Here is a 27,929-nt window from a genome sequence, read left to right on the forward strand (position 1 = left end):
TCGATATCCTTGACTATCTGGGTGTCACGTATACTAACTATGCAGACGACACCCAGATACTCATTCCTATCACTGGAGACTATGCAACTGACAGCAATACCCTCAACGATATCTATGCAGTAATACAAGCGTGGATGGCACATCAGTCTTTGTTTCAATGACTATAAAACTGAGCTGCTCATCCTTGGTACTCGAGCTAAACTAAATACTGCTTTTAAATCATTTACTATAGCTGGCAATCCCATCACCGTCTCAAACAACACTAAAACCCTTGGCATTTACCTGGGTGCCACCTTATCCTTCTCCAAACAAACTAATGCGGTAGCATCATCCGCCGCATATACTTTTTTTTAATTTAAATTTCTTTATTGGTTTTTCAACTCAAATGAATCAATGGTTAGACAATGCAATATGTATGAATCAAGAACAACATGTCTTAACGTTCCCAACTCTCCCACCCCTCCCCCCTCCCTCCGAGACCACAGTGAAGTCCTCAGATTTCCTTAGGCACGAGCCGGGCCGGGACTGTCATAGCTGTTCGAGGCGCCGTCTTGCGTCACTGGGTGGAGTAGTGGCACCGTTAGCGCTACCCATCGAAGTAGATCTGCGCTGGAGTCCAGCCTTTGTACCTGAATCGCCGTTTCCCAGGCCGCAGTCTCAGCGGCTATCCACCTCTTGAGGTCGTCCCACCAAAGGGCCTCGCTCGGCCCCCCTGCGCTCTTCCAACCCATGGCTATGCGCCTTTTCGCTGTTATGTATATCAAGTCCATAAGTCTATTTAGGGGCTTATTCTTGCTGCTTCGCTTGTAACTCCCCAATATGCAGGCTGCTGACTCGCGAATCTCCACCTCTATCTCAGCTGTCGCCACTTTTTCTTTCACTCGGGCCAAGAACCTCTGGACTACCGAACAGCTCCAAAACATGTGGGTCATACCCGCCCTTGGCTCGTGACATTTGGGACATGTCTGGATCGTGGCTCCTTTGAACTTTGATATGGCGTCGGGCGTAAGGTAGGCTCTGTTGGTGATGTACAGCTGAATAAGTTGGAGGCAGGCATTTCTGGAGATTTTTTTATGGTAATGGCTTATTTTCTCCCATGCTTTGTCCTCAAATTCGAGGCCCATTTCGCTCTCCCATCTACCTTTGCATTTCAATGCGTTCTTTGTCGTGCTCTGCAGTAGGGCTTCATATATTCTGGAGGTTTCGTGACCTCCTTCGGCAGTGTCCAGCAATAATTCAATGGCTTCATTCTCCATGAGTTGGTTGGCGGCCTCTGGCCATCTCTTCTTCAGGGCCTTCGTTACTGCTCTGTGGAGCAAGAACTGGCCCGTGGGCAGGCCCGTAGACTCGCTGAGGTCAGTAAAAGTCATGAGCTCATGTTCATGGATGAGGTCTCCGAGTACTGCCACCCCATAGGGTTCCCACTGAGTGCGTGTGTCCGTATGTCCCCACGAAGGTTTCACCATGACAGCCGCAATGGGGATCTGCGGGGAATATGGGTCTGTCAACCCCACTGCTTTGCAGGCTCTCTTCCAGAGCTGAGTTCCAAGTTTGATTAGGTAAGGGTGATGTTGTAGAGCCCCCTTCTCGACCCAAAGTAGGTCTCGGAGTAGCAGTCGCGGCAGGGCCGGTTGGAGGAGTCGGGTGTCAGTGGTGGCTTCATCCGCCATCCAGTGCGTTACGTGCCTCAGTTGACTAGCCAGGTAATACAGTTCGAAATTGGGGACTTTCAATCCCCCCTTCTCATAGGGTCTTTGGAGAATGTCCAGCGCCACCCTGTGCCTACCTCCCTTCCACAGGAATCCCCTACAGAGCTTGTTCAGGTCTCTGAAAAAAGCGGGGGGGATGTTGAAGGGGACGTTAGAGAAGCAGTGTAGTAGGCGTGGGAGTGCTACCATTTTGAGGAGTCCCGCCCGCCCAGCCACAGAGAGAGGGAGCTTCCCCAAAAATTTCATGGATTTTGCAAGTGCGTCCTTCGCCCTAACCGTGTTAAGAATGTGTTCGGTACTCGGGTTACGGTGTATGTTAACACCCAAGTATCTGAAGGATGTTGCTTGCCACTGGAGGTCTAGTGGGGGCAGAGATCCGTACTCCTCGCTATACAGTGCAGCGAGGGGGTAGAGGCAGGACTTATCCTTATTTATCTGTATGCCTGTGTGTGTGTGGAAGCAATCTAATGTCTCCAGAATGTAGGGCAGACGGAGCTCGGGATCATGCAGGTAGAGTAGCATGTCATCTGCATACATGGAGATGAGGTGTGACACCCCGTCTAGCTCAATGCCTCCGTCACCGTATTCCTTACGGAGGTATGCGGCCACCGGCTCTGCAGCTATAATGTAAAGCATGGGGGATAAGGGGCATCCCTGCCATGTACCTCTATAGAGGGGCCATTTGTCAGAATAAGTCTTGTTGGTGCGCACCCTGGCGGTGGGATTAGTGTAGATCAATTGGGTCCATTTAAGGAAGGCGGGTCCGATCCCCATCCTGACCATAGTGACGTATAACCATTCCCATCTAACCGAGTCGAAGGCCTTGGTGGCGTCAAGTGACGCTACGGCGTATTTCTGGGATTTCCGTTCAGTACTATATATGATGTGGTGTAACCTGCGTAAATTTCCGGTGATAGAACGCCCGGGCACGTAGCCCGTTTGGTCCTGATGGATTAGAAGGGGAATCACTCTGCGTAGTCTATTGGCGAGCAGTGCCGACAGTATTTTGCTGTCAACATTTAACATGGAAAGTGGTCTATATGACCCGCAATCTGTCCCATCTTTACCAGGCTTCAGTATGGGAATTATTATTGCTTCACTCATGGAGTTCGGGAGAGAGCCTCGCTCGAAAGCCTCGTTATATACTTGTGCAAGCAGAGGGGCAAGGGTCTCCTCGTATGTCTTATAAAATTCCCCAGGGAGGCCATCCATGCCCGGCGCCTTCCCGGAGGGTAGTGATCTAATTATTGCCTTCACATCATCTGGGGTAATCGGGTCGTCTAGGGCTTCAGCCTGTTGTGAATCTAGCCTGGGTAACTTAATGCAATCTAGGGCGTCTTCGATCCCGGAGTCAGATGAGGGAGGGGTCTGGGAATAAAGGTTGCGGTAGAACTCAGAAAAAACCTTATTAATCTCTGCTTGTGTGTGCGCAGTGGTGCCATCGGGTTTACGTATGTGGCAAATGGGGGTGCTAGGGGTCTCCCTTTTGTACAGCCAAGCTAAGAGTTTGCCAGGTTTGTCTCCCAGGGCGTGTGACCTTTCTATATGTTTGGCATAATTTAATTTCCCAAGACTTTATGCGGTAGAGAGAAGGAGTATTCTCGTCGCTCCGGGCCTAGTTCCCTCCACAGATCGCAGAGTAATAGCTGGGTCATTAGTTTAGACAATATCTTGGCTGGAGGGGATGGGCGGGAGGGTTTGGTATCGGACCTGTCTTTGAGTGGGTCTAGGGTGCAGTTGTGGTCACCGCCCCAAATCACAGCACAGTTTACATATGGGCCTAGTCTGGAATATAGGGAGTGGAAGAAGGGTGTGGCGTCGTGATTGCGTGCATAAGTGCTAACCAGGCACAGGTCTCTCCCCTCCACCGTACCCTGCACAAGTGCCATCCTACCCTCGTCATCCGTCTTGGTGCTCGTTACTCTGAAGGGGACGGTCGGGTCGATCCATATCAGGACCCCTCTTGCTTATGAGGAATAGGTGGATCCGATCAGGGTCCCTCGCCATGTTTTGGCTAGCGCCTTCAGTTTCTCCTCTGTTAGGTGTGTCTCTTGGAGCATAGCAATTCCGACCTTGCAGCGTCGCAGATATGTGTGAATCTGGCGTTGTTTCACATAACTGTTCATGCCTCTGGCGTTCCACGTCATTATTTTTATTGTTTCAGCCATAAGCGTGATTGTGCCCAATGTTCCCCCCCTGTCTCGATCGGGGTCCTGTTAGTGGTGCGTCTGTAGTGAGGTCATCCTGAGGTCTCGGTATTTCTTGTTCAAAAGTCCCAACATGGGTTGAACTTCCCTGTATTTCCCTCCCCCCTGATAAACTTCCCCAACATAGAACTGGTCCAACGGGGCGACCCCCATCGTGACTGTCCCGTTTCCGCTCCTTAAGACCAAGCATGGTCTTCGGGTGCCCTACGGGTGGGTAAATGTACCCTGAAGAAAGAAAAAAACTCCTGGGGGTTGAGGGAGCTGTTGCTTCGGTGTTCCGCGTAGTATGATCAATTCAGCTGCTCATAGGGCTCGATTTATTGTTACTGTGCACTTGGGGTAATAACCGTTTTCTTGCAGTCGTGAAGGGTGGTTCAATGCGGCTTACGTCTTTTGTCTTCAATGTCCGGTAATTGCTGCTCGTCCATCCAATCCCGAGCCAGCGCCGGGGTGTCAGACAGGTGGACTCTAGTTTTATATGTCACCTTTAACCTAGAGGGGTACAAGAGCATGTATTTCAATCCGGCAGCTTTCAATCTGGCCTTAGTGTGTATGAACTGAGCTCTGTTCATCTGTACTTGAAAGGTATAATCAGGGTAGATCTCAATCTTGGCTGAGTTCCTCAGGATCTGGCCCCCTGAGCGCGAGAATGCTAGAATGATCTTGCGGTCTCTGTAGTTTAATACTTTCGCTATCATAGGCCTAGGTGGGCCGCCTGGTGGAGGTTTCTTGGCGAGTGACCTATGTGCCCTTTCGATGGAGAAACCCTGCGATAGTTTCTCTGCTCCAATCTCCTGCAGCAGGAGGTTTTCTATGTAGTTGGTGGGGTCTGGGCCTTCGATGCCCTCCGGTAAGCCAAGCAGCCGGATGTTATTCCGGCAAGCCCTCCCTTCGGCCTCCTCCGCCCTGTCCTCCAGGTTCTTGACCCTCTGCCGCAGGCCATCCACGTCGTGCAGGAGCTGGGTTTTCGCTTCGGTGTTTTCACGTACCTGGGTCTTAAGTGCATCGGTTCTACCCGCCAGGTAGCGGACGTCCTGGCGTAGGAGGCCCAGATCTATGGCCACAGCATCGATTTTGTTCACCATTGTCGCCTGGAATAATGTGATGGCCTCCAGGAGTTGGGTGTTGATAGGTTCAGTCGCCGCTACGGTGGGGCCTGTTGCCTTACTAGCCATTGCCGTGTCTGGACACCCGGGGTTGGGGAGTTCATTGGCTGTATAGGCGTCCAGGGTGGTCTGTCGCTGCTTGGACCTAGCTCCCCTTCCCGTTGATTTATCCAGGCCAGACATTCCTGCGGTTCTGTGAACTTCAGGCGCCGGGGGCGGATTCCGCGACGAGGGCTCCAGGTCGTGGCCCCGGGTGTGGTTGCGGCCTCAATATGTGGAGGCGTATGGTGTATGAGGCGCTGAGCGCCTCAGCGCTCCCTGGGCCGTGGTCCACCCCAGCTCCAGGCTCCCGGATGGGGCGGTGTGTGGTCCTGCACCACGGGGGGGACAGTCGCCTGCTCCTCCAGTCACCCCGGGGCGCTTTCAATCTGCCTCAATGCCCGGCTTGGGGCAGCACTCCGCTGCGTGTGGGGGGGCTCCCTCTCTAGTGTCCGGCGTTGAGAATATCTTAGAAGGGGGTGGGGGGGTCGCTCAGTCCCAGGACCCCGCACCGTCCGCCTCCCGCGTCCTCGCGGCGCAGCGGGGGGCTCGACTGTGAGGCCCCGCTAGGTGCTGGTATATGGCGCGCGGGGAGGGCCCCCGTTCTGCTCACCTCAGGTGGATGGAGTCTCCGTTCCAGCCGATCACCTCTCTTCAGGCAGGGGGGTGGGGGGGAACCCTCCTCTCGGCCAGACCCTCACTCGGCACGTAACAGCTCCTGGTCTCCGGCCGGCTTTTGTGCGCCTCCGCTTCCCCCCTCGGGTCGCTGGGCGGGTCGCTGGGTGCCGGGGCCGCACGGGCCTGGCAGGGCAGCCGGCGCAGATGGATCCCCCGGCGGGATGAGTCCAGTAGCGGGCCGGGCAGCCGGCGTCCGCACCCAGATTGGTCCCCCTCTCTCTTCCCTCGCCTCGGCAGGCGGGTCCGGTCTGGTCCCTGATATTCGCCGGTCTCTGCTGCTGGGCCGGCGGGCGCCTCCAGCCGCTCCGGTCGACGGCGCGCCCCAGCAGCCCAGGCAGCGCCACCGCTGTACCTGCTTCTCGCGGGGCTGGTCTCGAGCCCGGCGGGACTCCTCCCGACCGCCCTCCGATACTCCTCCCCTCCGAAGCGAAGTGAAGGTCCGCCGCTTCTGCGGATCGCTGGGCCAGCGCGGGGCTCCCCGGGCTCAGCAAGAGGAGGCCGCCATCTTGGCCTCGAGTTACGCGGTTTTTCGCGAGCCGCGTTTAAGTCTTTAGGGCTTCTACCCTCGTGTGCGGGGAGCCCCAGAATCTCTCGCAGGCTTCAGCAGCTCTCGTGATGTTTCTGCAGGTTCGGATGAAGCTTCGGTGTCCCGTAGAGCGGCTTATCAGTACATATCAAGCGGAGCTCACCAAAGACGCGTCCACTCTACATGGCGGTTAGCCACGCCCCCATCCGCCGCATATACTTGTAAACTTATAACCGCCTGCAGGCTATTCATTTCTACGCCTAACTGCATCACACTGGCCAGAACTTTAGTTCTGTCCAAATTAGATTATTGTAACACCCTCTATTTAGGTACCAGCCACAAAAACATTAACAAGTTACAAGTACTACAAAGTAACGCCATCAGGGCAGCCCTCAGCATCCCTAAGAAGTCGCATATCTCAGAGACTAGATGCAATCTGCACTGGCTCCCGGTAGAGCATAGAATATCTCTCAAAACTCTTGCCTTAATACACAAAGCCAGAGCCAACCTACCTTACCAACCAACTCACCCCACATACATCTTAAAGACCACTTGGAGCAGCTCAAGCAAACACCATGTCCATACCAAGATTCAAACTCCACAACTCGGGAGGAGCTAGCTTCCCAGTACAGGCTTCTAAGCTATGGAACACTCTCCCTGCTCCCCTCAGATCAGAACATTCCTTCCACTTATTCAAGAATAGCACTAAGCTCTGGCTTCAGAAATTGTATACATTATCAGCTTAATCTCCCAGATCTTAGACTTGCTACCTGCCCCACTGTTCTTACTGTAAATACCATACTTTATTATTTAACTATATTGAACTGTATCATCCATTGTTTTGCCTGCAATATGTATGTATGTATCTGTAACACTATTCTGTATGTAACTGTAACGTTCTGTAAACTGACCTAAACTGACGTGCCCCTATGACCCGGGGCCTGGCTGCACTTTACAAATAAAATAAATACACATACCACTGTGGTCTCACGGTTACCACTCTGGACTTTCCTTGCATCTGGGGTCCACCACTCTTTTCAGGTGGCTCTGGCTTGGTCAGTTCTGCTTACTGGGAGTCCGGAGGATTTTCCAGCAGCCTGGGTCCGAATTAGGTGATTCACTCCAATCTGGTGTTCCTCTCCCTGACACTTCGGTTCCTGCAGCAGCTAGGAAGTACAGCCAGCTCCGAGAGGATTTCCAGACGAGTTCACTTTGGAGTTCATTGGTCCCACCAACTCAAGGAAGAAAGTCGTCCTTGCAGGGCTTCTCTAGTCGAGGCGAATTTGGAGCTTCAGCAAAGCAGCAGGGCTTCACCGGTCAAACCAACAGTCCAGGAGTTGCAGCAGGCATCTCTTCCAAGTTCTTGTCCGGATTCCTTCGTCCAGTGGTCGCCTTCCAAGCCAAAAAGCCTTGCCTTTTAAGCAGGTTTCTCACATTCATTCCAGCCTAGCTGTCAATCACACAGCAGGGTGGCTGTCCTTGTCGGTCAGCCAGGGTGCATTCCTGTTAACAAGGAGATTGAGCACAGGGAGTTTCGGGCACCTCACTCACTTCCTGCCCCTACCAGACATACTGGAGCCAGAGGCGGCCTTCACTTGTGAATCCCGCCAAAGACAAAATGAACAAAGGGACCAAACCTGCCACACCTGCCACCAGCCATTAATTGTACAAAGGGTAACATAAAAATTTACATGGATGCTAGACAAAGGGGTTACTAAGTAACCCCTCCAACACCCTATGATAAGCTAGTGTGTGCTAGGTCTAGAAAGTTCAAAATTGTAAGTAAAGTAAATTTCACTTTACTGCTCTTGGAAACAGTAGTTTAGCCAAGAGAAGGTATTTAAAACATTGGGACATCTGAGACACTTTGCTGTGCCACTCCACTGAAGGTGCGGAGTGTCACGATGCAAAGATGATGCCTATGGAGTTTCAGACTCCAAAACCAAAAAGAAACACAGAAAACTCATAGAATTAAAAGTACAAAGTTCAGCAAAAGAGCTGGGGGGGTCCCTAAGGTGGGAGGAAGTTGGCACTAAACTCAAAATTCTCCTTAACAGCCACCCAGGCTCCAGTGTGTCTGGAAAGGCAGGAAGCGAGGTAGGGTCCCGAAACTTCCCTGTGCTTTGTCTCTAGGTGTGCCGGAATGAAACCAGTCCTGATTGGACGGCTGGCTGTCCTAAAATGACCCCCCCCCCTGCTGTGATCGACAGCCTAGGCAGTGAATGGATGGGAAATCGCATAAAAAGTTTTTGGGACTAGAGGCAGTCGACCACTTGAGAGGAGCATCCAAAGAAGATGTGACAAGACGCCAGCAGCACCCTCCTGGACCACGAAGTGCCCGGTGAAGCCCTGCGCCTGTGCTGACCCCGTTTTCATATTAACTGAGAAGACCCATTTGGGAAGACTTCCTGCCTTGGGCTGGTGGGACCAACTAGCCTCAAGACGTGCTTTCATTTGTCTTATCCCCCGACTTGCTCTGTCTCACCAGAGCTGCAGAAGCTGAATACCAGGGGTCCTGTGACCATTGCCGAGTGCACAGTCTTGCAAAGTCAGAATCCGTCCAAATCTTTGTGGGAATCCTAAGGACCCTATAGAAGCAGGAAATCGTGATCCACAGTCCCCTCACCAGAGTCCAGAACCGAGGGAGCAAGCTTCTCCCAACTAGAGCTTTCGTTCTTAATTTGCCGCTGAGGAAAAGGCACCGAAACACTGAAGTGCCGCTGAAACAAAGGAAATCCATTGCTGAGTCCCTCTCCCGAGTACTGGTGCAGGAGCCCGCCAGACGTCCTCCCTTTCGTTACCACGACCAAGGACCAGGAACAGTGACTTTGGCTGTTATAGCTCCCTAAAGACACTCCTCTGAACCTAATGGCTTTGGCAGTACTTGTTCCCTCATAGGTTAGAATTGTGGATAATAATATTGCTGGGATACAAGGTTACCTACCTCACTTTAGGAGATTGTAATTGTTTGACAAACTATTGAAAGTATGTTCTAAATATTATTCTAACCTTTCCTTCCTTAAACAACTCAATAACTGAATTGGTAACTGAAAATAAGTGAAATACTGACATTTAAGGAAGTCACCCAGTGTGTTGGAACATGTGTTCGCTTATTCCCAACTTTTATTGTCTTTTAAAAACTGAATCCAAACTTTGAATGTTACTAGTAGATGACTCTTTTTAAAGAGTGCTTATGTAAACCTTGTATTTATTATTAAATAAATGTATTTATAACTGGAAGTGTTACTTGGTTACTTGTACTTGGTGATTTCAATTGTACAGCTCTACAGCTCACATTACCCCTCTTAAGATAAGCCTGGTTGCTCAGTCACACTACCAACTTGTGTAGTACAGGCCTATATTAAAAGGTGGGTTACCTAATGTTGGGCAAAGTTTGTATGCAGTACCCTTTGGGACCACTACACACAACTAGGACTACAGGTGTAAGCAAAACCAACCTTTGGTACAAGTCTGTACTACACAGTTTTGTGGTAACATTGCTGAGCAGCCAGGATTATCTCAAGAGGGAATGTGAGCTGTAAGGATGTTACACATCGGTCTATAATTATACTCAAGGTTTCTTGGTAAAACGCTTATTAATTAATTTCAGTCATTTCTAAAACATTCACTAGAAGGAGGCAATCAATATCACACATATACTTCAGTACTTCACAATATCAGGTTCTGAGGCATTTAGACTACTTTGAAGGAGGAGCAAAAAGGCATAAGTTAATAAAACTAATATTACAGTTACTCTTAAATAGTGCAAATAGTTTGATTTCCCCAGAGGAGTTGATTCAATGCAATAGGTTAGGCCAAAGTCAATGGACTAAAGTCTTGTATAGGATAAAGCAGTTCTGGAAGTTGAACGGAAAGGTCTCTGCCAATGTTCTAAGAAGTAGTTCGTACAAGAATGATTTATATGTTTGGTCACAAGCTGACTAGGCCTGAAAATTGCCAAAGTTTCAAGCACTTACAGTGAAAGGTAAGTTCTCTCGGTCAGGTTTTCACAGTACCTTACAATGAGGAAAAAGATGCAGTTGAAGACATCTGTTCCTGGCAGTTCCTGCAGATCTCGCTGTTCCTGAGCCTCAGTCATAGGGACAAGAGGGAGGACGTCAGGACTCCTGCACTGGTCGAAAATCTGGCAAAGGCAAATCTTCAATTCCGGTAGCTGTAGTCCAGCACACAAACTGGTGTCCTTCTCCCTGGCTATTCGGTTTCCTGCATCACTCTGAGGAAAATACAATCGGCTCCGAGAATGGTATCCAGGTGGCTCACGAGTTGATTGGTCCCACCAACTCAAAGGAAGAAGTCGTCCTTGAAGAGCTTCTCGGTCTAGATGAACTTGACGATTCAGACCTGGCAAACCAACGGTCCAGGAGTTGCAGCAGCTGTCCCCTTCCAGCTCGTCTTTGGTTCTTTTGTTACAGTGTTTGACTCTGCCTTCCAAGCCAAGAGACTCTCCTTTTATCACGTTTCCTCCCATTAATTCCAGCCTAGCTGCCACTTGCCCAGCGGGGTGGCCAGCCAATCGCGCCAGAGTGCATTTGGGTCTCCTAGGAGACTAAACACAGGGAGTTTCCTGCACCTCCCTCACTTCCTGCCCGCCCCAGACACTCTGGCGTCAGAGGCGGTCTTCAGTCCTGAAGCCCGTCAAAGGCGTAGGAACAGAGGGACCAAACCTGGTTTGGCGCGCAAGACAAACTGTAGAAGGACCTTTCCAAAAATAAATTGTGAAAATAGACCGGGCCTGTTTTAACAAGGGGTGGGGGGTCTCAGACGCCATCTTGAATAACATGGCTACCAGTTTTCGCGGTCGGGATAAATCATGGTAGTTCATTGGAAAACCACTGCCAACAGCCATTTCGAGAGGAAAGGGTAGCATTTGACTGCTACATGAGTTTCTTTACATAAGGGGATACTACATAACCCTTCCAACACTCTATGGTAAGATGGTGTGTGCTGGGTCTAGTAATCTGGAAAGACTAGTAAAGTCAATTTCACTTTACTTTCTCTGGGAAACAGTAGTTTATCCCAGAGAAGGTATTTAAACCGTGGGACAGCCTTAAAAAAGGCTTCCCTGTGTTACTGCACTGAGGGTGCTGTGACACAAATGAAAATATGATGCCTATGGAGTTATCTAAAACTCCATAATCAAAGAACACAAGAGTAAAACCCACATCAAAATACATGAGAGAATGGGGAAAAAAGGCTCACAAAATTCCTCAAAATAACAAAAAGGTGAAGGAAATTAGCACATTTATGAGAATCATCCCTAACGCCCAATACCAAGCAGCACAGTCTTGTGTAGTCCTCACCAGTTGGACTGCACAAATTCTTACCAAACATTTGCAGAAAATTAGCTGATAGGATGAAGAAGTTCGATGACCCCTCCCCCACTCCACTTCCTTCGTAGACAGGAATGTATGTTCTGTGCCTCTGTGTATACAGAGTAAATGGGTGACCAGTCTAAGCGAGCAGGTAGCCACATTTCATTTGCTGATAGCACGTTTGGCAGCTGGATAGCATTTAGTTATTTATTGTAATTGCAGTTAAGCCTGTCAAGTCGCAGGGAAATAAGGACTTTTTCCTGAGCAAAGCAATGCTGTGCCTTGAAGGACTTTACATTGTCAAATTTTCATCTTTTCCTTGTCTCGTGAATAGAACCCTACTTATTCACAACTTTCACTGTCCATTGTGGTTTCCTAAAAAAGAGGCTGTAAATAGACATATGTTCCAATACACGCTGGCCAGATGACCTTGTAAGGATTCTGGCTACTTTTGATTTACATTAATTGTGCCCTCTATGTATTTTTCAGGGGATGTGGCATATTTGACATTTGAATTGATGCAAGTAAAAGCTTTCCAGGGTGATAGCTGTGCAATATGTTTCTCTGTTGGAAGTGTTAGACGGGGAAATTGATTTGATTAAATAGTACATAGGACTGAGATAGCTTTTGACATTGCTCTCCTTTGTTTCATAGGTGGTATGCAGCCTCCGATGGGGATGTCTGCGGGTGGGCCAATGTCGATGGACAGGGTACCAGGTAAAGGCATCCTACCCATGGTGTTTTGTTTTGTCGCTCTGTTTTTTTAATATCCTTTTCGTGCCATTATATAATGCCTTCTGCATGTATCCGATGACACTCATTGCTATTGCCTTGCCTGAGGTTGAACGTACTAAAGTGCAGCTCTGAATAGGGTGCTGTTAGGTTTTTCTTTTTACAAATTTCCCACAAACTGCAGTGGGGCCCATATCATATATGCTTACTGATTTGTTCATTTGCTTACAAAAGTTGCTGTTTGACAGAACTTCGGAAAAGCCCACCTTCAGTGACAGGGTTGTACCCCTTAGTTTAACCTGAACCCCAAAGGTTTGGTAGCTGTGGCGGTGGGCCTCAGATAGCTGTACCCAAAAATACACCCACCTCTTAAGAAGCGAATTCACGTTTTTCCATAAAGCAAGTTTATTACAAATGGCCAGGAGGTGCTAGATGACGCTGCAGAGTCAAACTAGCCCGATTCTCCCCAAACCACACACATTTTAAATTCTGTACTTTTTGCAGCTGCTAACAAACACCACATGTTTTGTTACAAAGTCCTGATCTCATATTTACAGCACATCCCTTCTCGGTATCTTTCCGTTGTAGGTCATTACATCATCGCATGGTTACATATTTGCCAACCAATCCTAATTTACTACAGGAACCATTGGGTGGGGGAACTCTATCCCCGGGCGTGATGCACATGGCTTTACCAAGGATACTTCAACAATACGAGAAGGGCGAAAAACAAACAAGTTAGCTTTGAACTGACAATTATTAGGACTGATTTTCTATACTCTGGCCTGGTAGACGGATGTGAACGGGACAACTCTGGGAGCTGTAGCCAAACCAGTTCAAGCTAGCAAAACGAGTGGTCTAGGCTAAGACTCAAGAGTTGGTGAGTTTATAAGGGGTCAACAATGAGCACACACAGTGAAACAGTCGAGGAACACACATAGACAAACGGGTATAAAACAGTTCTTTATTTATGGCCATATAACGCAATGGAAAAATGACTACTGACAGGTAATACTATCACATAACAGTAACCAATACATTTCTGTTGCTTATGAATCTTCTTAGAATCACATGCTCTGGATATAGTCCGACATATAGTGGTACTGGCGAGTATTGAATCTTTTTTTTGAAGATCGAAAAGGGATGTTGACTTCAGCGTGACTAACACTATCACTAATGTGACGTGTAGTGTACCCAAAATCCCTTCCGCGACGAGGCCCCACCAGATTGTTTTTTCCACCTACCCAGTTGGTCGCACATAATGCAGAGCTCATAAGAGTTTTTTTCTCCAGCATGGGGTCTGGCATGGATTCACATGCTCCTGAATATTCCCCGTCGTCAGGCTGGGTATCCTCGGTAAAGAAAAAATCTGTATCAGTTTTGTTTCTGATCTGTCTTTCGTAGTAGTAACCAATCACTGATCTCTGCGTCCTACTGACCACAGCCAATGACTGCCCTCTACCTAAGCCCCGCCTCTGGCAGCCATTTTCAGATTTTTACCGCACGTTCAAGTGTTGGGATCCTCGTGCTATTGCTCTCGAGCGTTAGTGCTTTTTTCGCGTTTTTTCTTAGAAAAAATTATTTTTTCGGTCAAAAGAGCCTCAAACTCCACCATTTCCTTATCCGATCAACGGGGACCCGTGTCGGATTCTTCTACGCCCCTCAAGGGTGAAGATTTCGTCGAGCACGCTTTTGGAGGATTCCAGAAATTTCTCAGGCCCTCCTCGAGCATGGCCCAGGAGAAGGGAAGCTCGACGCCAGGAAAGCTGTTCAGGGTCTGCCCTGGATGCCAGCTTCAGAATGTCTGTATGGAGGACGAACACTCCCTTTGCCTCTACTGCCTACATGAGGACAAGACGCAAGTGGAGAAGGACTGTGCGTTTTGCGGCAATATGTCGGAGCGGACCATGAAGGACCGCCATCAACGTCTCGCCAACTGGCTGGAAGGTAAGAGCCCGTCAGGCGAGAAGAAGAAGAAGTCCGAGCGGTCTTCTAAGACCTTTGAGGGTGCCCCGGTGACGGGGGTCCAACAGAAGGCCAAGCACCGCGAGTCCGCTGGCACCGGGAGCGCCGAACGGTCGGGCTCTACGGGCGCCAGGCAGGGCGCATCCTCCCCGGCGCCATCAACCACCAGCCAACGCTCTGGCTCGGGTAAGAGGAAGGCCGAGCACTCGGCGAAACTCCTGGAGAGACCCCGGTCGTGCCCTAAGGCCCCATCGGAGGGGGAGCGAGGTGGTGACCCTCCCCCCAAGGAGAAGGCGGTGAGCGCACCTAGGGTGGTGAAAGCCTTGATCCATCAGGCCAATGCCTCTATCGAGACAGTCGCGGCGGCCCTGGCTCAGCCTGTGGAGGCGACCTCGGGGCCCAGAATCTCCCTGCCACCGCGGAGGGAGTCCTCTTTCATGCCCATCGACAGGACCCCCGTGAAACCTCCGACGGAGAAGAAAAAGCGGGGGGGGCAGGAGGTCGTCGTGGACTCGGCCTCAACCTCTGAGGAGGAGCTGATCGAAGTCTTAGGCCAGGGCTCTGGCGTGGAAGAAGGCCATCCTGTCGGGAGGGACCCCGACGTGGAAGACAACGAGGGCGTTGAGGATGCCGACGGGGCTCCTGATCGTCCGTCGGAACTCCCTCAACCAGTGCCGCATGACAACTCGGCGGCCATTTTGTTGGCTATACAGTGCTTATGCTGGGAGATAAGGACGAGACTGCCGTTACCACCAATGGAGGAACCGCTCCCGACGGGGGACCCGGAGCCAGGCCCTTCTGGGAGCCCTCCTCCTAAGAGAAGAAGGATTCATCCTCCACCTCCTTTTCAGCCATCGCGCCCTGCTCAGCCCTCCTCCCCGTCCACGACACGTGGGGATGATACGGGGACTGACACGGCCGCGACGGGTACAGACAACAAGGTTTACGAGGATCTCCCGTCGTCACCTCCCACCCGGGCTTCCCCGCCCGACGAGATCGGATCGTTTCACTCCATGATCGCCAGGGCATCCGAGCTTTTCCAGCTCTGCCCGGAAGAGAAGGAATGTTTCCTTTATCAACGGCGCGAGACCAAGAGGAAGACGGTCCTCGCTGTACCTCTACTAGACGATATTTGGGATGAGGGCCTCGCCCTCCTCAAGAACCCATCCACGACGCCGGCTAGAAGGGATCGGTACGAGAAGAAGTATTGGGTCCTGGACGTGGCCACCTTGTGCCTTCGGGCACAGCCGACCCCGGACTCGGTCGTCTCCGCGGCGGCCAGGAAGAAAGCAGGGGGGGGGGGGGGCGCTGCCTCTACGTCAACCTCCCCGCCGGACGGCGAGGGAAAGAAATTGGACACGATGGGACACAGTCATCTCATCAGCAGCGACGACGATTAAGGCGGCCAACGCCTTGGCTATCGTAGCCCGCTACGACAGGGAGTTGTGGTACAAACTGGCCCCCCTGCTGGACTTCCTACCAGACGACAAGAGGGCGGAAGCCCTAGAGATCTTGCAGGAGGGAGAGGTGGCGTCGGACCACGCAATTACGATTGCGACGGACATCGCTGACACTGGATTTCGCCAGTTGGGCAACGGCGTGTGCCTTAGGCGGCGTGGATGGCTCAAGGCTACTGACTTCCGTCAGGGCGTGCAGACCAGAGTCTTGGACATGCCGTTCGACGGGAACAACCTGTTTGGGAAAACAGTGGACGATTCCCTTCAAGCCATCAAGGTGGACACAGACGGCCCGGGCTCTTGGGGTTCTCCAGCACCGGCGGCCGCCCTTTCGGAGCGGCGGAGGCAAACGGGGTGCCTCCAAAGGTTCCAGCGGCGGATTTTCCACCTACCGTCAAGCGGCCCGTTCGTCGTCACAGGAAGCTTACAGGGGACGAGGCAAGTCAGGCGGACCCCGCCGTCGTCGCCAAGGAGGAGAAGGCGGCAAAGCCTCGTCGAAGCAGGACTGAACCGGCCGTGGGGTCGGGCCCCCACGGAAGCACCCCGGTGGGAGGACGGCTGGCGAGCTTCGTCAGCGCGTGGGAGTCCATCTCCACCGACCGTTGGGTGCTGGACGCCCTGGCTCAGGGTCACGCGCTCGAGTTTCTAAGGAGGTGCCCGCGCGTCCCCCCTGTGGCCAGGAAGGAACATCACGTCCCTCAACTTCTCTTGGAGGTAAGGGCGATGCTCAGGAAGGGCGCCATCGAGCTCATCCCAAAGAGGCTTCGGGGCTCCCGAGTTTACTCAAGATGCTTCCTCGTGAAGAAGACGGGAGGATGGCGCGCCATCCTGGACCTACGACGACTGAACAAATTCATCAAGGCACAGAAGTTCCGGATGGTCACCCTCCAGCACGTCCTGGGTCAACTGGAGGAGGGCGATTTACTGTCGTCGTTGGATTTGGAGGATGCCTACTTCCATATCCCCATCCTAAAGGGACACCGAAAGTTTCTCAGATTCGTGGTCCAAGGGCGTCCCTACCAGTTCAGAGCCCTTCCCTTCGAATTGAGGTCGGCACCCAGGGTGTTCACCAAGTGCCTCACACCTGTGGCGGCGCGGCTGCGCCTAGAGGGGATCCACGTCTACCCCTACCTGGATGACTGGCTCATCCGGGCGAAGACGAAGGAGCTCGCCGTGGAGCACACGGCAAGGACCGTCCAACTACTCACGGACCTGGTATTCTCCATAAACTACGCCAAGTCCCACCTGGTGCCCGCGCAAGACGCGCTGTTTCTGGGAGCGAAGCTCGACACAGTGTCGCTTCTGGCCTCTCCGTCGGAGGAAAGGACGAGGGCCATCTTGGGCAAGGTGCAGCGGATGCTGGTTGCGGACGCGGCCAGGGTGAGGTCCATCAAGTCCCTCCTCGGAATGATGTCTTCTTGCATTTATCTCATCCGCCTGTGCAGGCTCCGGATGCGCCCGTTGCAGGAGTTCCTGGACGCACGCTAGATCCAGACGACGGGCAGCTTCGAGGAGAGGATCACACTCGAGAGTTTCCGACGAGCAATCCGGTTGTGGGGCACCCGCGCGCATCTGACGGCGGGCATGGGCTTCCAGACCCCTGGCCACCAGGAGACAGTGACCACGGATGCCTCCCTGGAAGGGTGGGGAGCGCACACCGAAAATCTGCACGCGAGAGGCCTTTGGCTTCCGACGGAGGAAGTCCCTCCATATCAACGTCCTGGAGCTCCGTGCAGTGTTTTGGGCCCTCGGGTCCTTTCTTCCGTCCCTCAAGGGCAAGGTGGTGAGGATCTTCATCTCAAGATTCATCTTGCTGCGATCTCCCGATACACCAGAACCACGGGGTGGACGTCTTTGTGGTCTCATCGTCTGGTGAAAGAGTTCATGAAGGGACTGTTCAGATCGTTCCCGCCGGTGAAGGCTCCGGCCCCAGCGTCGGAGCTCAACGTGGTGCTGACCAAGCTCATGGGACCTCCGTTCGAGCCTCTGCACTCGGCTCCGTTGAAGTTCTTGTCATGGAAAACAGCGTTTCTTGTGGCCATCACCTCCGCACGACGGGTGGGAGAGATCCAGGCCCTTTCCTCCAAGGCCCTGTACTTGACTTTTCACGACACAAGGGTAGTGCTCAGGGCGCACCCCTCCTTCATGCCCAAGGTGCCGTCGGACTTCCACCTCAACGAACCCTTGGTGTTGCCTGTTTTCTTCCCGTCACCTTTGTCGCCGGCTGAAAGGACTTTGCACTCGCTGGATGTGGCTAGAGCGCTGAAGTTCTACGTGGACCGCACAAAGTGTTTTCGGTAGACGTCACAACTCTTTGTGAACTTTGGACCTGTCAATCGGGGGAAGGCTCTCTCGAAGGCTTCCATTTCCAGATGGCTCTCTGGCTGTGTCATGTACTGTCATCGGTTGGCACACCGACCGCTGCCTGGCTGTCGGAGAGCCCATTCCACCAGAGCGATCGCAGCTACCACGGCGTTCCTATCTGGTGTGCCCTTGCTGGACATCTGCAGGGCTGCTACGTGGAGGTCGACGCACACCTTCACGAAATTCTACTGCGTCGATCGTGATTCCAGGGAGGAGTCCAAGGTCGGCCAAGCAGTGCTGCGCAACCTGTTCGCCTAAGGTGAGCCTGGTGAGGAGGTAAGAATTGCTTAATGTTGAGTTTGATGTAATGCTTAATGTTGAGCCTTTGCCACCTCCCGTGGTTGTGCCTGTGTGTACTGCTATGTATTTTATTCATGAGCATGTGAATCCATGCTGGAGAAGGAACAAGTTACTTACCTGTAACTGTTGTTCTCCAGCATGTGTCTGGCATGGATTCACATGCGAACCCTCCCGCCTACCCCTCTGCGGCTCTTCACTTGGTCATATTGCCACTTCACGTGCTACCAAATCTGAAGATGGCTGCCAGAGCCGGGGCTTAGGTAGAGGGCAGTCATTGGCTGTGGTCAGTATGACGCAGAGATCAGTGATTGGTTACTACTCCGAAAGACAGATCAGAAACGAAACTGATACTGATTTTTTCTTTACCGAGGATTCCCGGCCTGATGACGGGGAATATTCATGAGCATGTGAATCCATGCCAGACCCATGCTGGAGAACAACAGTTACAAGTAAGTAACTTGTTCCATATTGCTAATTCCACTGTTCTGCGTGGTTCCTTTTGCCTTCGCCTACTTGACCGCTGTTTGGCGCCTGGTCCTGTCCGCCGATGTTCCTTCTCTGGCTGATCAGCGACTGTTTACCACATGGCCTTGGTCCTATGGCCCAGCCTTTACAGTAGGGAAAGTGGGGCCCTGTTTGCATTTTCTCTGCTTGAGAATTCTGTTTCTTTACCCTTTCTCTTGGTCTGGCTGACACTTTATTTATTTGCATTTATAAAGCGCAGCAACGGCCAGGGGGCATCGTGGCGCTGTTACAGCAGTTTCAGCTTGACAGGACAACAGTTATGACAATGAGACATATGGGACATAATGCTGTCCAGGTCTCATTTAGCGACATGTGGTTAACATATAAACATGTGTTTTAACAGAATAGTGAAGTTTTAAGCATTTTGCAGAAGACAGGGTATGAAGTCACATTTCTTAAGGCTGTGGGCAGGGTGTTCCAATTTTTGGGCGCTAAGTGTTAGAAACTGGAGCCTCCAGCTTTGGTTCTCTTAAAAGCTGGTACGTGGATCTCGTTTTTCAGTTGAGATCTAGTTGGTCTGTTGGAGAGGTTACGGTGATATTTTTCTGAAAGGTATGGTGGGGCATCGGAGGAGAGGCATCTGTGTCTTATGGCCAGTGTTTTGAAAGGTAGTCTAATTTCATGCCTACTGTGGCTCTAGCTATGGATAGGCAGTTCTTGGTCGAGAGGAAGGGCTTGACAGCATTAATCATCTTGGTGGTGGTGAGTGCTGCCGATGTTCCTATGGCATTAACCTGGCGTGACATGGATAGGGATGAATCGAGGTATACTCCTAGGGTCTTCACCGCTGCTGAGAGTTATAGTAGAGTTGTCGATGAGGAAGGATTTGTGTTGTGGTAGGAGCTTGCTGAGTGGTAGGAGCTTGCTGAGTGTATCTGTTGAGCCTACTAGGAGAATCTCTGTTTTTTCTCCGTTTAGGCAGAGACCGTTGGCCGCCATCCATGTCTGAATGGCAGAGTATATCTTGGTTAGGGCTGCAGCATCTTTTTCGTATTCGCCTGTTAGAGGGAGTAGTACCCGAGTGTCGGCGTAGTTGGTATACGCCATGTCGTGGCAGTCCTGGTTGTTGAAGAATGGGAGGGTGAAGATGTACAGCGTTGGGGCAGTGCACGAGCCCTGTGGGATGTCGCAGTGGATGGTAGTGGGAGAGGCGCATGCAGAGTCGGAGAAGACTTTCATGAGCCTACCGTTTAGGAAGGATGCTACCCAGGCGATTGCTTCTGGTGAGAAGTGGGCCTCGTTTTTTTAGGTGCTTGCCTAGTATGTCGTGGTCAACAAGGTCAAAGGCAGCAGACAGATGTAGTAGTAGTAGTGCTGGCTTGCCGTTGTCCATGATGTCACCAAGTTGTATTTTAAGGTCGAGTAGGGCGGACTCGGTTCCATGTCCTGGACGGAAGCCTGATTGTCTTTTCCCTAAGATATGATTCTCTTCTAGGTATTGCTGGATTTGTGTGTATGCAACGTAGTTCAGTATCTTAAGCAGGAAGGGGGTACAGTGGCGATAGGTCGGTAGTTATTGGCTATTTCCGTGTCCAGTGTAGGTTATTATTTTTTATTATTATTATTTTTTTTTAATTTTTTTTTAGAAAAGGCGCACCCAGGCTTCTTTGAGGCTGTCTGGGACAGTGTTTGAATTAAACGAGGCGTTAATAAAAGACTTGAGGAATGGTGCAAGTGTTTCTGCGCAGCCTTTGAATAGCTTTGCAGGGCAGGAGTCTCCTTTGCAGTTGGAAGGCTTAATTTTTTCATAATGTCTTTCACTTCAAGTTCTATGATTTCCCTGAATTTAAAGGAGAATTGGGTATTTGTCGACCAGTTTCTTAGGACTGGGTAGGTCACAGATGTTGGGGTTGAGTGCTTGCTCTGTGTCAACTGAACACGTGACATGTGAGGGATTCTTGTGGTGCTCGTGAATTTTCTTTTGTAGGAGTTTTAAAAAGGCTATAGAGAGGATGCCTTTTTAAATTTTGCCCGTCTTGCAGCAGCAAGTTCCCTTGGAAGGACCCCCATCGCTGATGCAATCTGTGTGTCCCTTGTAACCATGACAAGCGCTTGTGTATAAGCCTGCAAGCTCTTTCGGGCCAAGACCCTGAACGACAGGCATTCTAAATGGTGGGCGGCCTACGCCATGCAGGCCGTGAGTCACTCCCCAGCCGGGGCCAGCGATTCAGATGAGTAATCTGTCGGCAGCCCTGGCTCTGATTCGAAGGCCGTCAAACTTACCATGGAGCCCCAGTGCTCCCAAGTCTCCGTCCCAAGCATTCTGCCTATTGGGTAAGATTTTCAGAGCAATGATAAATCGTCCTGACTTGTGTCAATCCCAGAACCTTTTGCTTTTACTGGTGGATTATTTTTCCTTAACTCAGTGAGTGGGAAACTTTTTCCACACTCACCCAATCCTTTATCTTTTTATGGGTGTCATTTTTAAGACTCTCCATTGTCTTTTAAAGGTTATCCTCTGAGCACTATGGCCGTAAGTGCTTATTGTTGCTGGGTTTCCCTAGGGGCACCCCTTTTTTTTCTATGGCTTGCCTTGTGAGAACGTCAGTTCCCAAGGGTAGAAAGGATCTTTGAATCCCTTTTACATTTTATCAGGTGAGACCGGCACCCCCCCACCTTATGTGGAGTGCTGGGGAGATAATGAGTATCCCTTTCCCATTTTAAATGTAACATTTGTTACAATGTGTTAGGCAAGATTGTATGCAGTACCTTGTTGGAGACTGCACCATGCATGTACTACACAAGTTGGTAGAGTGACTGAGCAGCCAGGCTTATCTCAAGAGGGTTCAATGTGAGCTGTAGGGTTGTAACACAGAGATTCACAGTGACAAGTATCCAAATAACACTTCTACTCAAGGTTTCTTGTTAAAGGCATTTTTTTTTGTTAAAGGTATTTGTACCGCACACCATCACCAACGGAATTGGTCCCCAGGCGCTCAGGCGGATCTGTAAACGATAAAGGTGGGATGGGTTAGTAAGGTGAAGAAGGGGGAAGGATAGTGAGAGGAGTGGTGTTCTGTTGGCAGCTTCAACTCAGTATACAACGGGTGCTGAGCTTTGGTGCGGGTATCGGATCGGAGTCAGTCAGCATGTGCTGTTATTCCGGCTTGTGTTGTTGCAGTGTTGTGAAGTTTGTGCGGCTTGTTGTGCGAGAGATGGTTGTGTGAGTTTTTTGAGTGAGATAAGTGTGCAGAGTTTGAGCTTATATTGGTTAGTGTGTTACCTGACCTTTACCATGATAACATTTATAGTTCTGTCATAGTGTGGCACCTGTCTGGCCTCACATTCCCATCTAGACGTGGCGCAGGCCAATGTTTAGGACTCCATCCAGGTGTGGTCATGCCAACCCTCACACCCCCTCCCCATCCAGATGCGGCGCAGGCTAGTGTCTAGCGACCCGTCCAGGTGTGGACATGCTAACATTCACAACTCCATCTGAGCGCCACGCAGGCTGGTGTTCACAACTCTAGGTGTGGCACATGTTAGCATTCACGTTTTTCCTAGGCGTGGGCATGTTATCCTTCAATCGATCCTATCCAGGTGCGACACAGGCCAACGTCTATCTAGATGCGTCTGCCGGTCTGGATATGTTTGTCCGGTACGTACGAGTGGGAGTGTCATTTGGGGCTTTCGTCTGGGTCTAGGTATGTGGTCAGTCTCTGCAGCCTTCCTTTGTGGCTATTTTCCATGATGTCTTATGCTCTGTCGAATGGTTGGTTCTTTGGTTTGAATGTTTGTCCAATTTGAGAGCGGTCGAGGTTGGAGTTATTTTCATCATTGTTTTAATGTCTGGGCATTCTAGTGCGTCTCCGTTGTGGTTAAGTTTTGAAGAGCCATGATTTGAGGAGTTTCCTGAATGCTAGGTGGTTTGTTGTATTCCTTATATTCTTAGGTAGGTTATTCCAGGTTTTGGGTGCCTGGTGAGAGAAAGATGATCCTCCAAGTTTTTTTCTGTTGTAGGGTTTTGGTTCCAGGCATATGTCAGTGCTTGATCTTAGTGTTCTTGTCGGTTGGTGTAGGCTTAGTTTGTCGCTTAGGAATTCCGCACCTTGTTTGTGTATTGCTCTGTGCGTGATGCACATGGCCTTGAACTTTATTCGTTGTTTCATTGGTAGCCAGTGTAGTATTTTTAGCGCGGGTGTGATGTGTTCTCTTCTGGGTAGCTTGAGGAGGAGTCTGGCTGCTGCATTTTGTGTGCGCTGCAGTTTTTTTAGAAGTCGTTCGGGTATGCCCAGGTATAGGCTATTGGCATAGTCTACTCTGGACATGATCAGAGCGATGATGGTAAGTGTTTTGTTGGCGAATGACAGGAACGGTAGGATCCTTTTTGCTGCTCGCAGGAGGAAGAAACATTTCTTGATTACCGAGTTTACTTGTGGCTCCAGAGTGAGGTTGTTATCCATCAGGACCCCTAGGTTTTTTACAGTTGATGATGGTTCTGGTGTGGTGCCGAGCTCTCTTGGCCAGGGGATGTAGTTGTCTCCTCCCTTTTTTGAAACAATCATTCTCTGTTTTGCCTGGGTTGATTTTGAGATGGTTGAGGTTCATCCAGTTGAATATGTCACGAAGGCAATTCCCTAGTGTGGTGTTTTCTTCTCGGGTGTCCTGTATGTTGAAGATTATTTGAGTATCGTCGGCGTAGTTGTAGCATGTGAGGCCGTGTTTTTTGATGAGTTTGATTAGTAGGTACATGTAGATGTTGAATAGAAGTGGGGAGAAGGATGATCCTTGTGGTACTCCGCACATGGAGACTCTGGGTTTGGATTTACAAGGTTTCATCCATATTGTTTCTGTTCTGTTAGTTAGGAAGGATTTGATCCATAGTAGGGCAGTGTCTGTTATCCCTAGTCCTTCTAATCTCTTTATGAGGATGGCGTGGTTGACAGTGTCGAAGGCTGCAGACAGATCAAGGAGAATCAGGGCGGTGCTGTTGTCCGAGTCTGCGTTTGTTTTTAGGTCGTCCCATATTGAGAGGAGAGCCGATTCTGTTCCTCATAGGTCTGAAGCCAACTTGTGCCTGGTCTAGTAGACAGTGCTTTTCTATGAATTCTTGGGTTATTTGGTAGACGTACGTTTCTAGCAGTTTGGCTCTGTAGGGTATGTTGGAGATGGGTCTGTTTTTGGATAAGTCCTCTACGTTTCCTGTTGTGTCTTTGAGTAGTGTCTTGATGTATGCCGATTTGAAGGCCTGCGGTACTTTACCTGTTGAGATTGAGAGGTTGATAAATGTTTTGTATATGTCCCGGGGGCAAGGGTCTTCAGGAGAGGCCGATTTGTTGCTTTGGTTTACCAGTTTGACGAAAGCCTCAACTGATATTTCTGGGAAGTTTCATAGCTTGTTTGCGTGTTCCTCGTCTGTGTCGGTGGGGTTTGAGCTGTGAACGCTTGGTCTGTTTTGTATGGTGTGTTGGATGGAGGTTATTTTGTTTTTGAAGTGGTCTCCGAGGTCCTCGCAAAGTTTCGTCGATGGGATTGGCGTGTTGTTGCAGGCCGGTGGGTTTTTTATTTCGTTTATGATTTTGAATAGTTCTTTTTGAGTGTTTGGTGCTATGATTCGGTTGTCGTAATGTATCCTCTTCGCTTTTTGTATTTCCTTTTTATATGCGCGGATCTGTTGTAGGAATTTATATTTGTTTGCGGTGTTGTTCCTGCATTCAGATTCTAGTTTTCGGTTTTTTCTTTTCATGGGTTTGAGTAGTGGGGTGAACCATTTTGCTGTAGTTTTCTTGCGTGATGGGGGGAATGGCTTTTATTTGACGATGTCGTCAAGGGTTGTTGCGATCCAGGTGTGAAGTAGGGCAACCTTTTTGTCTAGGTCTGCTTCTTCCATGGTTGATGCTTGTGGTTTGCTGAGTTCTAGGAGCTCGGTTAGGTTGGAGTTTTTTATGGTTCTCCAATTTCTTTTCATCATGATGGGTTGCTTTTCTTGTTGCTTTTTTGTCGGAGCGGCCGTTGTGATTACGAACGGAATAATGAGGTGGTCGCTCCAAAGTATTTGAATTGGGGGTGCCGTGGTGATGAGATCCTTGTTGGCGAAGATTGCGTCAAGTGTGTGCCCTGCTGAGTGGGTTGCTCCTATGACTAGTTGTTGTAGGTTCATGGCTGCTAGTTCGGCGGTTAAGGGATATTGTGGTTTTGTGGTTTCTTCGTCGAACCAGATGTTGAAATCTCCAAGGATGATCAGATGACAGTATTTGGTGGCTAGGGTAGTGATTGCTTCCATGAAGGCATCTACTGTAGGGTATTTTGTGTAGATTTGGGGCCTAGCAGTATTTTCTTACCACCAAGAATAAAAGTAATTTAGCAACAATCACCCCTTGCATTCAGATTGGGTTTGGTATTATGGTGGTATTGTGGCTATGCATTATTTCAGTACACAGATACATTTAGTTGGTATGCATTTCGTTGTGGTATAGTGATGAGCATAATTTCTTTGTTTTATTTGTGGCCCCAACATACAAAACCCCTTTCTTTTGTTTAGACTGTTCTTGTGATCTCTAGAGGCCTCGGGCTTCTACATTATTCTACATTATTCAAGAACACCACATTTTCATATGGAGTGCCACATATGGCTGTTATCACTGATTTATCTACACCAGTGAGCTATGCTTCCATAAAGTATTCACAATAACATGTGGTATAATCACTAATTTATTTACATTAGTGAAACTATTTCCAGAGGCCTCTTCTCTGCTGACTCATGTACGTCCAACAGACTATCAGATTGTGTTCCACTCTGAAGTCACACACATACACTGAGTAGAACCACGCACACAGCTATTTATAATTACTCATAACATAACTTTGAATGGATTGTGTCCTCCCACATATTCCTCATCTTAGATATATCCTTACCTTCAGCTTTGCTGCTTCGGAAATTTTTTCTCTCTCCACCAGAGGGCGCTCCACTCGAGGTGACGGCGTCGATGTCCCTCGGCGGCATCCGTCGAGTGTCGACGTCATCCGTAGTATAAATGCCTCGAGCGCGCCCGTTGGCCTCAGTTCCGTTTTTCCGTTAGCTTCGCTTCGGATCGAAATAAAACGGCGCTTCAGTCTTAAGCGATTATGTCGTCTTCCTCGAACCCATCTACTCCGAAAACGGGGTTTAAGAAGTGTCTAAGGTGCGGCAGAAAAATGTCGCTGACCGACCCTCACCGTAACTGCCTCTGGTGTCTCGGGTGCGAACATCGGATCGATGACTGCGGTTCGTGCCAATCCATGACCCACAAGGCCTTGAAAGAAAGACGAGGTAAACTGGCGGTGGGGGAGGAATCCTCGAAGTTTTCTTCGAGAGGGAAGAAAGACTCAGCTGAGTCTTCGGCAAAACACCATAAAAAATCCTGATCGAGGATTAGATCAAGGAAGTCCTCTTCTTCTTCGTCCAAAAAGGCGAAGAAGAGAAAACACCGATCTCCCTCTTCTTCTTCCTCGACTTCGGAGGAAGTTATTACTTGTCCAACTAAACATGACTCCCCTAAAAAGTGGGAAGCATTTAGAGTCCATGATGAACATTTTTGAGAATGCGGCCCAGACCCCCTCAAAAATGTCTGTTGAAGGTCATGCCTCTAGTCACAAAAGTGACCGACGAAGGTCTAAAACTAAGAAGCCTCTGCCGAAGGCTGTCGAGTATAAAGGGTCGACGACCCAACAGAAAACAGTCACGTCGAATATTTTTTCGACGACCTCGAAGATTTCTTCGACGGCGTCGAGTATTTTGAAGATTCCTTCGACGCAATTTGTAGTGCCTTCGAAAACATTGAAGAATACCTCGACAACATCGAAGGTAACGGCCACGACTTCGACGCCATCGACTCTTCTGTCGACGTCGACACCAGGGTTGAAACATATTCCTGAAAAAAATATTTCACCCTGAAAACAGACATGATTTTTTTCCATACTATGTCATCTGTATTTGGAGAAATGTCATCAGAAAATGAAGAATATGAAGAACAAGATGAACCTGAGGTTACATCAGCAGGGGTAAAATATGGGACAAGAGATGTTCCAGAGGAATTAATAAATCCTCAATCAAAAATGCAGGATTTGTATGAATGTTTACAGTCTGCAAGTGGAATAGACACATCTCCTGAATATGAATTTGAGAGACTAGATCCAGCAGAACATGCTGATCTGGGTTACAGAAAACTTATGAATAGAGTAACAGAGTTTATGGGGTGGGGTTATAATGCACCTGTATACCAGGATGATGACATGACAGATATTTTGTCAGGAGGTCCTCAACCGGACCCCATACTTCCTTTTCATATTGCCCTGCAAAGTAGAGTAAATGCTGCTTGGGAAAGACCGGAATGTAGTCCAGCAGTAAATGAAAAATATGTGGCAAAATACAGACCTTGTAACTCTGACCCAGAGTATTTGAGTAAACATCCTTCGAAGGGATTGTGTCCTCCGACGTATTCCTTATCTTAGATAGAAATCCTCCAGCTTTGCTGGCCTCGGAAAATTTTTTCGCCAGAGGGCGCTGCGCGTCGATGATCGCCGAGTCGATGACCCTCGACGGCCTCCGTGCCGACGTCGACGTCATCCTGCCTATAAAGGCCGCGCGCAGCGTCCGTTGCTCAGTTCCGTTTTTCCGCGCTTCGTTGTGCCTCGGAACACCGTTGCTCAGTTCTCGTCAGATAACGTATATAATCTACTATTTACCTCGATATCGATGGCATCCTCCTCCGACCCGACGACCCCTCGGTCCGGTTTCAAAAAGTGCCGAGACTGCGGGAAGAAAATGTCGTTGACGGACCCTCACAGGGTCTGTTTGTGGTGTCTGGGAATCACGCACCAGAGTTCGGAGTGTGAGGAATGCCTTTCCATGACGGCGAAAGCCTTGAAGGAGCGTAGGGGGAAGCTCGAGAGAGGTAGGTCAACTTTAACTTCCTCGAAAGCTTCTTCGGTAGAGTCGAGACGTTCGTCTCCTCACCATAAAAAACACTCTCGATCTAGATCACGAAGTGGCTCCCACCACTCGTCGAC

General features: G+C 49.9%; 1 protein-coding gene across 2 annotated transcripts in view; it reads left to right on the top strand.

Moving 5' to 3' along the window:
* Positions 1-27,929, top strand: part of CSTF2 (cleavage stimulation factor subunit 2) — a 557,664-nt gene that overhangs the window by 318,914 nt on the left and 210,821 nt on the right. For both annotated transcript variants that reach the window (XM_069613003.1, XM_069613004.1), the window contains exon 8: positions 12,253-12,315. In XM_069613003.1, coding sequence (XP_069469104.1) covers positions 12,253-12,315 — 63 coding nt within the window. The remainder of the gene's footprint in view (positions 1-12,252; positions 12,316-27,929) is intronic.

The sequence above is a fragment of the Ambystoma mexicanum genome, chromosome 5p (assembly GCF_040938575.1).
Source record: "Ambystoma mexicanum isolate Mex_15411 chromosome 5p, UKY_AmexF1_1, whole genome shotgun sequence".
NCBI classification, from domain to species: Eukaryota; Metazoa; Chordata; class Amphibia; order Caudata; family Ambystomatidae; genus Ambystoma; species Ambystoma mexicanum.